This window comes from Taudactylus pleione, unplaced genomic scaffold, assembly GCF_031769625.1.
Source record: "Taudactylus pleione unplaced genomic scaffold, aTauple2 ptg000107l, whole genome shotgun sequence".
NCBI lineage: Eukaryota > Metazoa > Chordata > Amphibia > Anura > Myobatrachidae > Taudactylus > Taudactylus pleione.
In genome coordinates, this window is record NW_028284509.1 from 1 (window position 1) to 15,770 (window position 15,770).

The following is a 15,770-nucleotide window of genomic DNA, read 5'->3' on the forward strand; positions in this document are numbered from 1 at the left end:
ACCCCAGCGGGCCAGTCCAAAATTCAGGGGTTTGTGTCGGCTGTCACCCACAGTGGTTGTCCTCCAGCAGAGATCGCACTTACACGTACTATAGCCGATGAGGGACTTTGCTTTTTAAAATGAGCGTATCCTGCATGATCGTCAAAGCGGTGGCCAACTCTTCGTCGGAGTCGGAGGAATAGGAGGAGGAGGAGGAATAGGAGGAGGAGTAGGAGGAGTAGGAGGAGGAGGATGAGGAGGAGGAGGAATAGGAGGAGGAGGAGGATGAGGAATAGGAGGAGTAGGAGGAGGAATAGAAGGAGTAGGAGGAGGAATAGAAGGAGGAATAGGAGGAGGAGGAATAGGAGGAGGAGGAATAGGAGGAGGAGGAATAGGAGGAGGAGGAATAGGAGGAGGAGGAATAGGAGGAGGAGGAATAGGAGGAGGAGGAATAGGAGGAGGAGGAGGATGAGGAATAGGAGGAGGAGGATGAGGAGGAGGATGAGGAATAGGAGGAGGAGGAGGAGGAATAGGAGGAGGAGGATGAGGAATAGGAGGAGTAGGAGGAGGAATAGAAGGAGGAATAGGAGGAGGAGGATGAGGAATAGGAGGAGTAGGAGGAGGAATAGGAGGAGTAGGAGGAGGAATAGGAGGAGGAGGAATAGGAGGAGGAGGAGGAGGAATAGAAGGAGGAATAGGAGGAGGAGGATGAGGAATAGGAGGAGGAAGAGGAGGAGGATGAGGAATAGGAGGAGTAGGAGGAGGAATAGGAGGAGGAGGATGAGGAATAGGAGGAGTAGGAGGAGGAGGAGGATGAGGAATAGGAGGAGTAGGAGGAGGAATAGAAGGAGGAGGAGGAGGAGGAATAGGAGGAGGAGGAGGAGGAGGAATAGGAGGAGGAGGAATAGGAGGAGGAGGAGGAATAGGAGGAGGAGGAGGAATAGAAGGAGGAGGAGGAGGAATAGAAGGAGGAGTAGGAGGAGGAATAGAAGGAGGAGGAGGAGGATGAGGAATAGGAGGAGTAGGAGGAGGAATAGAAGGAGGAATAGGAGGAGGAGGAACAGGAGGAGGAGGAGGAGGAATAGGAGGAGGAGGAGGAATAGGAGGAGGAGGAGGAGGAATAGGAGGAGGAGGAGGAATAGGAGGAGGAGGAGGAGGAGGAGGAATAGGAGGAGGAGGAATAGGAGGAGGAATAGGAATAGGAGGAGGAATAGGAATAGGAGGAGGAGGAGGAGGAATAGGAGGAGGAGGAGGAGGAGGAATAGGAGGAGGAGGAATAGGAGGAGGAATAGGAGGAGGAGGAGGAATAGGAGGAGGAGGAATAGGAGGAGGAGGAGGAATAGGAGGAGGAGGAATAGGAGGAGGAGGAGGAGGAATAGGAGGAGGAGGAGGAATAGGAGGAGGAGGAGGAATAGGAGGAGGAGGAGGAATAGGAGGAGGAGGAATAGGAGGAGGAGGAATAGGAGGAGGAAGAGGAGGAGGAGGATGAATAGGAGGAGGAGGAGGAATAGGAGGAGGAGGAGGAATAGGAGGAGGAATAGGAGGAGGAGGAATAGGAGGAGGAAGAGGAATAGGAGGAATAGGAGGAGGAAGAGGAATAGGAGGAATAGGAGGAATAGGAGGAGGAATAGGAGGAGGAATAGGAGGAGGAGGAGGAGGAATAGGAGGAGGAGGAATAGGAGGAGGAGGAGGAGGAATAGGAGGAGGAGGAGGAGGAATAGGAGGAGGAGGAGGAATAGGAGGAGGAGGAATAGGAGGAATAGGAGGAGGAGGAATAGGAGGAGGAGGAATAGGAGGAGGAGGAGGAGGAGGAATAGGAGGAATAGGAGGAGGAGGAATAGGAGGAGGAGGAATAGGAGGAATAGGAGGAGGAGGAATAGGAAGAAGAGGAGGAGGAGGAGGAATAGGAGGAGGAGGAATAGGAGGAGGAGGAATAGGAGGAGGAGGAATAGGAGGAGGAGGAGGAATAGGAGGAGGAGGAATAGGAGGAGGAGGAGGAATAGGAGGAGGAGGAATAGGAGGAGGAGGAGGAATAGGAGGAGGAATAGGAGGAGGAGGAGGAATAGGAGGAGGAGGAGGAATAGGAGGAGGAATAGGAGGAGGAGGAGGAATAGGAGGAGGAGGAGGAATAGGAGGAGGAGGAGGAATAGGAGGAGGAGGAAGAGGAGGAGGAATAGGAGGAGGAGGAATTGGAGGAAGAGGAGGAGGAATAGGAGGAGGAGGAGGAATAGGAGGAGGAGGAATAGGAGGAGGTATAGGAGGAGGAGGAGGAATAGGAGAAGGAGGAGGAATAGGAGAAGGAGGAGGAATAGGAGGAGGAGGAGGAAGGGGAATAGAAGGAGGAGGAGGAGGAATAGGAGGAGGAAGAGGAGGAGGAATAGGAGGAGGAGGAGGAGGAATAGGAGGAGGAGGAGGAATAGGAGGAAGAGGAGGAATAGGAGGAAGAGGAGGAGGAGGAATAGGAGGAGGAGGAGGAATAGGAGGAGGAGGAGGAATAGGAGGAGGAGGAGGAGGAATAAGAGGAGGAGGAGGAGGAGGAATAGGAGGAGGAGGAGGAATAGGAGGAGGAGGAGGAATAGGAGGAGGAGGAGGAATAGGAGGAGGAGGAGGAGGAATAGGAGGAGGAATAGGAGGAATAGGAGGAGGAATAGGAGGAGGAATAGGAGGAATAGGAGGAGGAATAGGAGGAATAGGAGGAGGAATAGGAGGAGGAGGAATAGGAGGAATAGGAGGAGGAGGAATAGGAGGAATAGGAGGAATAGGAGGTGGAGGAGAGGAGAATAGGAGGAGGAGGAATAGGAGGAGGAGGAATAGGAGGAGGAGGAATAGGAGGAATAGGAGGAGGAATAGGAGGAGGAGGAATAGGAGGAGGAGGAGGCTTTCTATCAGAGCCTCCACCCAAGTATCTATAGTCCCTTTGGGCCTACTTGGAAAACCAGAAATATGTACTTACCTGAATGAGGTGTATTCGTGTGTCCACTAAGTAGTAGTGACCTATAACACTTACTTTGTTGTAGGAGCGCATTCAAGCTAAAATCTCATCCCCATGTAACCCAGTAGCGACTACACTTTATACATGTAAGTAATTCTGTACTCAATAGGAATATGTATCTGTTAATTTGTTATTTTATACAAGTACGTAAATCATAGGTAAACACATAGTAATACATCCCTCTTATATAATAAAATGAACAACTGAATACATTGCAGTAGTTAATCAGCCATAGTTCATTCAAAGTGAGTATATCAAGTAAATGCTACTAAATATAACTTTTACTCTGTAGTGCAAAACACCTTGTACTGTAAAGCTTGTAATGTCCATAAGTGTGCCGGTTAATCTCTTTTAAGGAGTTATCAAACTTTCTCCTCTTCACTGAGTATAAGGAGGTTTACAAATAACTCCACTCTTGGCAGGTGATGGTAACAATTTCCCAGTCAAATGATCTAATACCTACTATGTAAACAGTCCATGTCTTAGGTAGCAATAGGAATGCTATTGTTGGTTAATAAACTGCCCTTATGCTGGGTACACACAGGCCGATATAATGGCCGATTAATTGATTGGCCAATATATTTTCAGTGTTTTGGCAAGTGTGCGACAGCAATATATCACGTTGGTTGTGCTGCACAGCTGATGGCAGATATATAATTGTGTGACTCCCAATGTAGGCCACAATGTAATGTGTGAATTGTATTTCTCACTTCAGTGTCTTTAGTGTGCTTGTCCACTAACACACTGGCAACTTCCAAACGTACACTGGGTTTATGTGGGAAAATAAATCCATAATGTAACTTCATATTGCTATTGAGCGTTTTCTAACCAGTACATCACTTAAATGCAGTGGTGGCCCCGAGGTGGGGCTGCAGCACAGTCCAAAATTCAAATACGGGAGTCACACCAACTGCCAGTGAGTCCTGGCAGGTAATGTATAGCAGTGTGTGGGGTGGCAGTTGGTGTGGCTCCCCTGTTTGAATTTTGGCCTGCGCTGCAACCCCACCCGCCACTGCTTAAATGGTATTTTGTGAGAGGGTTTGCTAACTTCCCCTTATTGTTTTCTTCACTATAATCTGCCTTTTATATTATTTTGTACTAATGATTTAAAGGGATCTTGATTGTTTGTTTATATGTTGTGCTAACTCATTGTTTTTCCATGTTAAATTATACAAAACTGAAGCTATGTTTCTTGTCTTGGTGTGATAACCAGTGCTGTAAAGTCTGTGGGTGGTTTTGGATAGTTACTTTTTAATCATATTATACATAATCTGAAAAGCAATCCAGTTTCTGCTCTACTGCTAGATATTGGGTGAACTCTGGGCCTGATTCACTACCGATAGCAACTGCGATTACGCATGCAATTGGCCAATTGTTGCACTCTGTACATGCTTATACATATCACAGTACGCGAAGACTCCACTGCGATTGGGATAGACACTACGCATACCCATCGCAGAGTGATTGACAGGAAGCACCATTTGGGGGTGGGTAGTCGTCAAAACGCAGGTGTGCCAGTACAGTTGAACGCCGTTATAGCGGCGTGTATAAATTAGCCACTGCAATGCCATACGCAGCTTGGGCTTTTCCAGCGTGCAATGAGGTTAGCAATTCCTGAGTAAGATCAGACTTTGTGCAAGTGTGCGTGAGGCTGCGATTGTACTCAATGTTACTGATGGTTTGTGTGTAAGATAAAGGGGGCGTTCTTATGTTAGGCTGTGACGACATTGTGATTGCAATCATTAGCATATCTTCACAGTGAGACTGAGTGCGTTACTTGCTAGTGCGATTGCAATAGCGATCCTTACTGAATCAGGCCCGCTGTTCTCTTGGTTTGTGGTGTTCTGGCCTGGTCTTCAGATGCAAACAGTGCCATCATTGGCATACGTCTCAGAAAAGAGAGGTTTATTCAGAAAGTCATACCACCCTCCCTTCCTGCACCGATCACCTAGACAACTCAGACTTTCTCATACCTAACATAACTGATAGGAAAATTGGGATACACTAGATAATGCTCACAATCTGCCGAATCCACTCCATACTCCTCAATCCAGTTCTTCTCACAATATTTTATAGTTTTCCCACAGGTCACTGCCCTTTTAATTTCCATGAATTTGCTATTACCGGCAGGTATGACATAAGGGATCTAGTTATGATGCTGGCAGACGGGATGCCCGGCGCCAGGATACTGACGCCTGAATCCCATGCCTGCCAGAATGGCGATGCCGGCATCCCGAAGGGATCAAGATACCGACATCTGCATTCCAACCGCCGGCATCCTGAAGGTAAGTATGCGGGTTAGGCCAGGGATGGGGGAGGTGGGTTAGGCACTTCCCGGGGAGGGATAGGGATAGGCTGCGGGGAGGGGGGGTTAGGGTTAGGCACCACCGGGGGGAGGATTAGGGCTGGGGGGGGGAGGAGGGTTAGGTTACTTATTGGCCCCTGTCGGGATCTTCACCATCGGGATGCCGCTGTCGGTCTACTCGCCCCCCCCTTCCCAAACTGCCAAAATACACACTTTCCAGCCCTGCAGGTGAAAGTGACAAAGTGTTGTCTTACAAGTTCCACAGCTGCTACCTGAATTTAGTATAATAAGAATGTCTCTTTCAGAGACATCCTTAATATTGTGATAGGCATACTCAGTGATGACCCCCTGATCCTAGCCCCCTAGGCAGCTGCCTAATGGTAGAGTTGGCCCTGGACATATTTTTATATTTTTGAATTGTTAACCTATAGTTTCCAATGACTTTATACAGTGTTATGTAAAAAACATTGAGAAACATAAAATATGTCCATACATAAATCATTATGTAAAAGTTGGCTTGTCATGCAGATTTCAGATATCTAACATTCAAAATGTACCCTGAGTAAAAGCAGAGAGCTGTGTGACAGGGAAAATCAGGGTGACTTGTGCTGTGCGTGCAGCAGGGGAATTGGTGGGTGTGGTTTGTCTAATTTAGGCATGGTTCTGTATAGCCTAGGAAATACAGTACAACACCAATTATCCAGGGTAATCAAGGGGGGGAACTTGTGGTGAATCTGAAAATGCATGTACATATGGCATTGTATTTAGCTGTTAATGTTTACTTTGCGGAGCCAAAGAGGAAAGTCAAATACAGAACTTAATTGTGTATGTAGGGGTGTGCACGGCAGAAATGAACAGATTACTATACAGTATATACTGTACCTAATTTATATACTGTAGTACCAGGGAGAACTGTGCATGTCAAGACTTTGCTCTAAGAAATTCAAGTTCTAAATCACAGACTTGATATATTTCCCCCTGATTGTTAACTCACATACTGTGTCGTACTAATCCGCACACAGACTGTGCCTCTCCCTGTATGTTTAGTTCTTCATGTGCTATTTAAAAAATGTAACTTGTAGTTTTATTTAGATATGTTCAATGTATTTAAATGACTGCCAATATATGACATGCAATGAATACATGCATGAATGATGATGCCACACTATATAATGATCTCTCCAGGCAAACTGTAAATGTATCCTCTGCTGCTTTTAATTTTTTATTACTTCTGAATGATCCCATATTATTTGTTAAACAGAACGAGGTTGCATAATCTCTGGGTTTATGGGATCAACATAAAAAATGTTCCTAATAAAATAAAAAGTATCACTACTATGCACATATTGCACTCACGTATTACACAGTGCTTTATACTCCCCAAAAACTAGCTCTATAATATATCTGCAGCTGCTCGTGCATTGAGTGTATCTAAGCAGATACTTCGAATCATATTTGTCAACAATGGAAATATTTTTCAAGGACACCTCTGACATGAAGGCCAATTAATGGAGGAATAACATTATATGCTTCATGCAAGGCAAGTTATGGGGCATATTCCTGCAAATCACTGGTTCTAGCTACACACCCTGACCAGGCAGTACTCTTATATGGCATTTGTGCTAAGAAATAATGCAGCAGCAGGGATGATGGTCAGAAAGCAGCATTGATGCCCAACAGAAGGAGGAAATCGTATGATGCCTAGTAACAGCCAAAATGATCATTGGTAAAAGCAATGCTCAAATGCCCAATAGGAGCAGCAGTGTGCCCTAGTAAGTTGCCCAGTAATATACAATAAAGTCACATCAGTAATGGATATTTATGTCCAGTTAAATACCTATTAGTAGCAGAAATGCCAAATATGATCCCATTAGTTAGCAGTAATGTAGAGTAGTAAAGCTGGGTATACACCTATACAATCGTCTGGCTGTTCTATCAATATTGAGAGAACGACCATTAGATTGTATAGGTGTGTAAGCTGTCCTGATACAGGAGCGTTAGCCAATAAACGGCTTTTAACGCTCCTGCAACGGTTGGGATCGGGTGGTCGGAGAGTGATGGCACCAACCAATAATGTCCTAACTGCCAAGCTGTGTTTGAAAAATGACAGTTATGAGCTGATTGGTTGGTACTTTATAACTCTCCACTTTATCTCACTCCAAGGCTAATGCCCAGAAAGGTAATACGCATTAGGGTAGAGGCATGATGAGCCACAGTACAGTATTTATTACCCTTGCTGACATCTTCTCCTCCACTTTCCTGGACAAGTGTCCGATTACAGCGATGTAATGGTGGTTGTCATTATCACACTTAACGTGAGGGCGTCCACTGCCATCTTCTATTTAGTCACCTCCAGTTATTAGGCAGCAGGCGCACCTTCATGTTATGTCCAACAATTACAGCATTGAGTTAACCCCTAGTTCTCTAACCAACCCCCTGAAGTCATTATGGCAGGCTGAAGGATAGAATGGAGTCAAATAAGTAAATACTTTATAAAATGGTCAATCACTAGCCCGGAAACATGTTGGAACTTGGTGTACCTGGGAGTGACTCAGAAATCCCCAGGGAACTTCTGGACAGTTGCCAGATACTGTATGATTGTACTAGGTGACAGTAATGGCGTGGAGAGGATATTTCATTTGCTGTCATAACCAGAGCTAGAAAAGCTAAAGTATAAGTAGAAAAGTAGAAAGAGAAACATTGAAGTATAGTAAAGTACTAAAAAGAAAACCCCCCCAAAACTCTGCAGTTACTGTACAATAATTATCCAAAGATTCAAAGCTATTTGTTTTACATTGGTATAGAGCTGCTGTGTCTGAGGAACATTTCCATGAGGTGCTTGGTGTTGCTGTATACTAATGTTATTATATGATTTATGTTGGTCAGCCTTTCCCCTGCTTGCACAGTACTGTTTTATGGTGTTTCCTGGTCAGGAAGGGAATGCCCAGAACATAAATACAAACTGAGCCAACGTGTCCTGCAGAAAGGGAGTTCCTTGAATATGAACAGGCAGAGTATATATTCTCACTAATGACAACATCGGCAGAGGACAGAGGCTTGTTGTGAGACTACCAAGGGGCCTTTCATTCACTAACACCAGGCAAATAACTATTTAATTGGCATAATCTCTTAGTAAGCCACAATGATGACGTCGGGAAAGACAGAATTTGTGATTTAAGGTAATGAAGCCCCACAAATTGTACACATTTACATCCTGGTGCAGACTTTGTAGCAAAATGGTGCATTCACTCTATATTCAGTTCTGTACACGTCATATCCGGATCTGCATGAGCAGCATAGACTCCTAGTTTGCACCAAGTCCTCATCATTAATATTATTTTTATCTTCTATCTGGAAATATACAAAGGCATGAACAAAAAATGCAATCTACAAAGGTTCAAAAAAACAATACAAGGGGAAAAGTCAAGTTTGTTATCAGTAGCATTCAGTGACCCAGTGCACTGGGGGGACGGACAGAAGGGATCAGAGTTGTTGGCTGTAAGTGGGAACACACTGGAGACCAGGATAGTGCACGTTGAGAACCAAGAGGGTAGAGCTTCCTGCTAGGGAGATTTTACAGTCTTGTGGTGAGGTACAGTATAACTGGGATGTAAACTCTGAGTGAGTAAATGAGGAGTTTAGACAGAAGATGTGAGCTCAGTGTGAGGAGGTTTGGTGGGCTTTAATAAACAGGTGTCTTTTCAGAACAAGTTTCCATCCATGCAGGCTGGTAGACTGCTGTCTGATGGGGCGATGGAGTGAGTTCCAGAGGAGGAAAGCAACACAGGAGAAGCTGATATGTGACAGTGGTAGGAGGTACAGTGCGTAGGCAAGGTGATATTGAGATGAAGAGTCATTAGCATGTATGTGCCACCTGTTGTACAGTGGATGTAGTGAAAAAGTTCAACAATGTCAACACCAGTTATGTCGACATTTAAAAATGTCAGCATTGTTGAAATGTCGACAGAATGTTGACAGCTGAAAAGTCAACATTGTCAGAATGTCGACATTAGAGTTAGGTGGCAGGAGGGTTAGGGATCGCTGCGGGGTGGGGGTGGGGGGCAATAGGGTTAGGCTCCCAGGGTTAGGGGTAGGGATTAGGTATAGGGGAGAAATACCTAGCTGAACATCGGAGGTCTAACCCAGAACACATTTCCTGAACACATTCTTTTTTGACTTATGTGAGAATATCCCTTCAGACTACTGTTCCAATTGTAAGGCTTATGTCCATGCATGTGTTTGCTTTCTGGGCATGAACAGTGCGAGAACACTCACAGTAAGCCAGGCCAACTGGTGTAGTGCTCACTCTGCATTAGCTCCGTAATCTTAGTGTCACATGCCTGCTTAAGAAAATAACAGCCCCATTAAAGGAGGCTGGTCCGTTAAATAAAATTCTGAAAGTGCACACAAAGACATGAACAAATGCTAATGGTGCGTACACGCTAGACTATATGCTCCCTGAGCGATATCGTCTAGTGTGTCCCCCGGCAGGGTGTGCTCAATGTCGTTCATGACATTGAGCACACCCGCTGAACGATATCATTAATGATATCATTCAGCGCCGGGCTCTCTTCCCCCGTTCCCCAACATGCAGCAACCTGACGACATCGTCAAGTTGGCCTGCATGTTAACCCGATGAACGATGATGACGAATGACCCGCGGGAACGCGCATCATCGTTATCGTTCATCGTTTTTGTGATAAAAATGGACGACAAAGTGGACGACTGAACGATAACGATATCGTTATCGTTCAGTCGTCCACTTTAATCGCCCAGTGTGTACGCACCATAAGATTGCCCAATTACTGCACTCACTAGTGCATGTTATCAAATGGTAAAATTAATGTAATTCTAAAGAAAAAAAGGAGGCGCAACAGTCTTTATACTGTGCATGCATGCTGCTTATATAGAAGGTAAATAAAGGGGGTTGGTATTGCCCTAGCTAGGTATAAATAAAAAAGAAAGTTATTTATTGTAATATAAAGGAGTAAAGCCCCGTACACCCTGGACAATGTGTGTACGGAGCGATAATGGCGGCAGCAGCAGCTGGCCTGGAGCGTGTGCCTTCCTCAGTAAGTGCATCCACATTAGCCGATGCCAGCAGCGACAAGCAGGGGAGGGACAGTTGGGTCCATGCTGCATTCGGCAGCATGGCATAGTTAACGATATCCCCAGATTGAGCTGCATGTACAGATAACTGGGGATATCGTTAATGACCCGCGGGAGCGCACATCGTTCGTCGTTAAGTTCATACACACTGGACAATTTGAACAATATATCATTCAACAATATTGGTCATAAAAATCGTCCAGTGTATATGCGCCCTTACACTTGCCAAATGATTAAGAAGTCTCTAAATAAGTGTAAAAATAAAAAAACATACATTAAGTTATACTCCTCAAATGTAACTAAAACCATCAGCAGATCTAGTTATTAGTAAATGGAGTATAAACCATTAGGAAAAAAAAATCTTGTGTTCAAAGGCAATCTGTTAGCTCTGTCCAGCTGAATTTTTTAGACTTCTTCAAACCATTACAAAGTTTATCAAATAAATAATTATCTAAAAAGCACTATCCACTTATTTTCTACTTCAGGGTCCATAGGGTATCCACAGGATACCTTGGGGTATAGGTGTGACGTCCGTCATCGGGCACCATAGAGTTAAGCTTTCAGCCTCCCAGGATGCACTAGGGTTCCCCTCCTATACCCCGCCCCCAAGCCAAGGCACCTCAGTTTAGTTTGGTGCCCGGCCGGAGTCGGGTGCACCTGTTGGAGTGGGGGCTAGAAGAGCCCCTGAAGTTTTCCTGCATGCAGCTGTGGCTGCACATCTGGATGTACAGCATGGACAGTCGGTCCTGACGTCCATGCTGTCTTCCCTACACCCCCGCCGGTACCAGAACACCGGTACCGATCCGGGGATGCTGGTGAGCATCTGGGGTCACAGCTAGCGGTGACCCCAGATGTTCCGGACCATGGCCGGAATCAAGGGGGACAGCAAGGTAAGCAGCGGGGTCCCGCGGTGGGTCCCCGCTGTTACATGGTCCAGAGTCCCCAGGCAGGGGGCTCCCTGGGGACTGGCTGCAGCGTGGAGCCAGGTATGTAACCTGCGCTTCCACTACCCCCCTGGGACAGCGGACCGCAGCAGAGCGGTAGCGCTGCGGAGTCCCGGGGGTTAAATGCATGCCAGAGGAGCGCGCCTTCCCTGTCTCACAGCCGGCGCCTCCCCCGCTGCACACAGCCCTCTCTGCACACTGCCGACTGGCCCTGTGCCAGCGCTCCTCCCCCAGGCCAGCCTCCTCTCTGCTCCTCGGCGGCCATCTTCCTGAACGCATGGTGATCGCTGCTGGAAGCCAGGACGGAGGCATCGTGGTCTGGGTCCCCCCGCATACCTCTCCTCCGCTGTGGTCAGGTCTGTGTATGCAGCGCTGTGTCCTACCAGACTCTGTGTCTGCGTAGTTGATTAATCAGCGCTGGTTAGTGCAGGAATTGATTTTCTTTGCATTGTATGTGACTGTGCTAGTGCTGCTGCCTGTATCTTCTGTTCTGACTGTCAGCTTTATTACTGTCCCTGTTCTTTCTGCTAAGCCCATCCGGTGCGGTGCTGCAGGGTGGTCTCTCGCCTCTTTAAAAAAACAATTGGTGAGAGGGGTCACATACTTTGTACCATCATGTCTGAAAGTGATTTTCCTCTCCGGCTACAGTGTACTACGTGTAAAGTACCTTTAGCGGAGGGGGAGGGTAGCGCGGAGGGCCTCTGCCGGCAGTGTTTGTCAATGGCGCGGCCTATTATGGTTACAGCACCGGTACAGGAGCCGCCCTGGGCTTGTTTCGCTCAGGCGCTTACAACCTTAGTGGGCCAGTTAGCTCCGCAGCCCGCGTTTACGCAGATGGGTTTGTCCCAGCAGTCAGTGGTGTCATCACCCATGCAGGGTTTCCCAAGACAATTGGTGGTACCCCGCAGTCTCCCTATTTCCCCTCTCCCGGTTTCTCAGGAGCCGGCGTGGGTTAACTCCCTGACGAGTTCTGTACAGCACGTCGGATGTGTTGCAAGGGGAGTCTGTGATGCGGCCACATAAACGGCTGGTGGCGTCTCTGTCGGCTCCTTATGAGGATGACGAAGGGACGTCTGATGATGGGGAGATTCTGGATCCTTACGATCAGGAACCTCTCCATACTAAGGACGCTGACGCTAGGTCCAAGGTGTATATTCCTGGACTTATTCGGGCAGTCCGCACAGCCTTGGTGATTGAGGACGAAGTTCCCCCAGCGGCTAAATCCAAGTATGCCTTTTTTAAGGATGTGAAGGGTGACGCCACAGTCTTTCCTCTTTCGGGTCAGTTAGTGGACCATTTAGAGGAGGCGTGGAAACAGCCTGGCAAGCGATACCAGCCGCAGAGGCGCCTGGCGGTGGCTTATCCGTTCGCGGATAATTATTTTGCTAAGTGGGAATCCCCTCTACAGGTGGATTCTCACGTGACCCGTCTTGTCCGTAGTGCCACATTGCCGATGCCATCTATGTCCTCCCTTAAGGATGCTACGGACCGCAAGGTGGAGATCTGCCTGAAGTCCGATTATTCCCTTGCGGGGGGGGGCAGCGCGGCCGGCTATGGCAATTTGCTGGGTTGCCAGAGCGATGGAGCGCTGGGCGGATTCATTAGAGGCGTCTTTTGATTCCGACTGTCCGGCCGATCAGGCGGAGTTGATTGGTAATCTCCGTGATTCGGCCACTTATATCAACGAGGCGGCCTTAGACATTAGTACCCTGGTGTCTCGAATTTCTTCAGCAGCGGTGGCTGCTCGTCGCACCTTGTGGTTGCGATCCTGGAAGGCGGACGCTGATTCCAAAAAGGGTTTGGAGGTGTTGCCCTTTAACGGAGAAGTTCTCTTTGGTCCGGATCTGGACAAGATTGTGGCCACGCTGGCGGCAGCCAAATCGGCATGTCTCCCGTCGGCCGCTGCTCCTTCTGGTTCAGGACCATCGTCCTTTCGGTCTTATAGGGCCCAGGGCAGGCCCAAACCACAGTCTTTTCCTCGACAGGCTGGTCCCAAGAAATCGGCCAAGCCCCGGAAGCAGGCATGGAGTACCAGACGTCCGGCCCCTAAGCCAGATGAAAAGCCTGCGGCCTGACGGTCCGGGCCTCCCTTTGGGGGATCCCAAAGTGGGAGGCCGCCTGCTGCAGTTCGCCCAGTGTTGGTCGGTCACCACGACAGACACTTGGGTTCTCGAGGTGGTCTCCCACGGGTACGCCCTCTCTTTCCGGCACAGACCCCCGGCTCGATTTTTCACCATGGGTCTACCATCAGACCGGAACAAGGCCACGGAGCTGCGGAAGGTCTTGCACACTATGCTCCAGGCTGGAGTTATAGTGCCTGTTCCATTCTCCTAGAGGGGCCAGGGTTTCTATTCCAATCTCTTTTTGGTGCAGAAACCCAATGGGTCGTATCGTCCGATTCTCAACCTCAAAGCTCTCAACAAGTCTTTGCGGGTACCGAATTTTCGGATGGAGACCCTACGCTCCATCATTCTGGCGCTGGAACCTGTGGACTACATGGTGTCATTGGACATACAGGACGCTTACCTGCATGTCCCTATTCTTTTGCGCCTTCAACAGTTCCTCAGGTTTGCAATCCGCAGCGACCACTTTCAGTTTCGGGCGTTGCCTTTTGGCCTGGCGACAGCACCGCGTATGTTCACCAAGGTGATGGCGGTCATGGCGGCTTCTCTGCGGCTGCAGGGAATCCGCATGTTGCCGTACTTGGACGACCTGTTATTAGTGGCAGGATCTCCGGAGCTCCTTCTGCGCCACTTGGACCTGACCATTGCGCTACTGCAACAGCACGGCTGGTTAATAAACTGGCAGAAGTCCACTCTAATCCCGTCTCGGCGGATTCTGCACCTTGGGGCCTTATTGGACTCGGGACAGCAAAGGATCTTTGTGACGGGGGAAAAGATCTCTGCTTTACAGTCGAGGGTGCGCAGTTGTCTGCACAGCCGCCGGGTGTCTCTACACTCGGCGATGAGGTTACTGGGCTCCATGGTGTCGGTGTTCGACATGGTGGAATATGCCCAGTTTCACTCCAGACCTCTGCAGCACCTGATCCTGTCCAAGTGGAACGGGCTGCCTCAGTCTCTAAAGTCCCAGACGATAGTGCTTACCCCGGAGGTTTGCCTGTCCCTTGCCTGGTGGTTGCAGACGACCCATCTCAGCAAGGGACGTCCGTTCTGGGTACCAAATTGGGTCCTGTTGACAACGGACGCCAGTCTTCGGGGCTGGGGAGCAGTTTCGGGTCCACACTTGTTCCAGGGCAGGTGGACTCCGACAGAAGCGGAACTTCCAATAAATATCTTGGAACTCCGTGCGGTCTTCGATGCTCTCCAGCAGGCACATCGGGTTCTCCAGGGTCGCCCAGTGCAGGTCCAGTCGGACAACGCTACCACCGTGGCCTACATAAACCGGCAAGGAGGAACCCGAAGTCGGGCGGCTCTCGTAGAGGTGTCTCGGATCCTGGTATGGGCGGAGCGCAATCTGCCGGCCATATCAGCTGTCTTCATCCCGGGAGTGCTAAATTGGGAGGCGGACTTTCTAAGTCGCCAGGACATTCATCCGGGGGAATGATCCCTGCACCCGGACGTTTTTCAACTGCTGGTGGACAAGTGGGGTCTTCCAGAGATCGACCTCATGGCATCCCGGCACAACAACAAGTTGCCGGTGTACGGGTCTCGCACAAGAGACGAAGAGGCGTCTCTGGTGGATGCTCTGTCCGTCCGGTGGACGTTCCGGTTCGCTTACCTGTTTCCTCCGGTTTCCCTTCTTCCACGGGTGATCCGGAAATTCAAACAGGATGGAGGGACGCTCCTGTTGATAGCTCCCGCGTGGCCCAGGCGGCACTGGTTCTCAGACCTTCAGGGTCTGTCCGTGGACAGTCCTCTGCGGTTGCCGCTACGACCGGACCTTCTGTCGCAGGGTCCTTGTCTTCACCCGGACCTGACTCGGCTGTCTTTGACGGCGTGGCTGTTGAGACAGCCATGTTGAAGTCCAGGGGGTTTTCCAGCTCTGTAGTGCGTACCATGTTACGAGCTCGGAAACAGTCTTCAGCGAGGATATACCATCGCGTGTGGCATACGTTCTTCAAGTGGTGTCGACCGAGAGGTTATGCACCGTGGGAGTTTCGTCTGTCTCGGATACTCGCCTTCCTACAAGCGGGACTAGATCATGGGCTTCGCCTTGCTTCTTTGAAAGTACAGGTTTCGGCCCTGTCTGTCTGGTTTCACCGTAGGATTGCTACAATCCCGGCTGTGCGCACCTTTATGCAAGGTGTTCTCCGCATTCAGCCGCCCTTTGCTCCACCCGTGGCGCCTTGGGATTTGGCTGTGGTCCTGAGGGCTCTCCCGAGACCGCCGTTTGAACCACTGGGCTCAGTGGATCTTAAATGGCTAACAGCTAAGACTTTTTTTCTTCTGGCCATAGCTTCGGCCAGACGTGTTTCTGATTT

The 15,770-nt window shown here is 48.8% G+C and overlaps 1 protein-coding gene across 1 annotated transcript in view; it reads left to right on the forward strand.

Annotated features, from left to right (window-relative positions):
- Window positions 1-2,996: 2,996 nt before the first annotated feature.
- Window positions 2,997-15,770, forward strand: part of LOC148525491 (transient receptor potential cation channel subfamily V member 4-like) — a gene marked incomplete at its 5' end in the record, with an annotated part of 46,074 nt that continues 33,300 nt past the window's right edge. Inside the window, one exon of the mRNA XM_088470918.1 lies at window positions 2,997-3,057. Within this exon, the coding sequence (XP_088327044.1) occupies window positions 2,997-3,057 (61 nt within the window). The remainder of the gene's footprint in view (window positions 3,058-15,770) is intronic.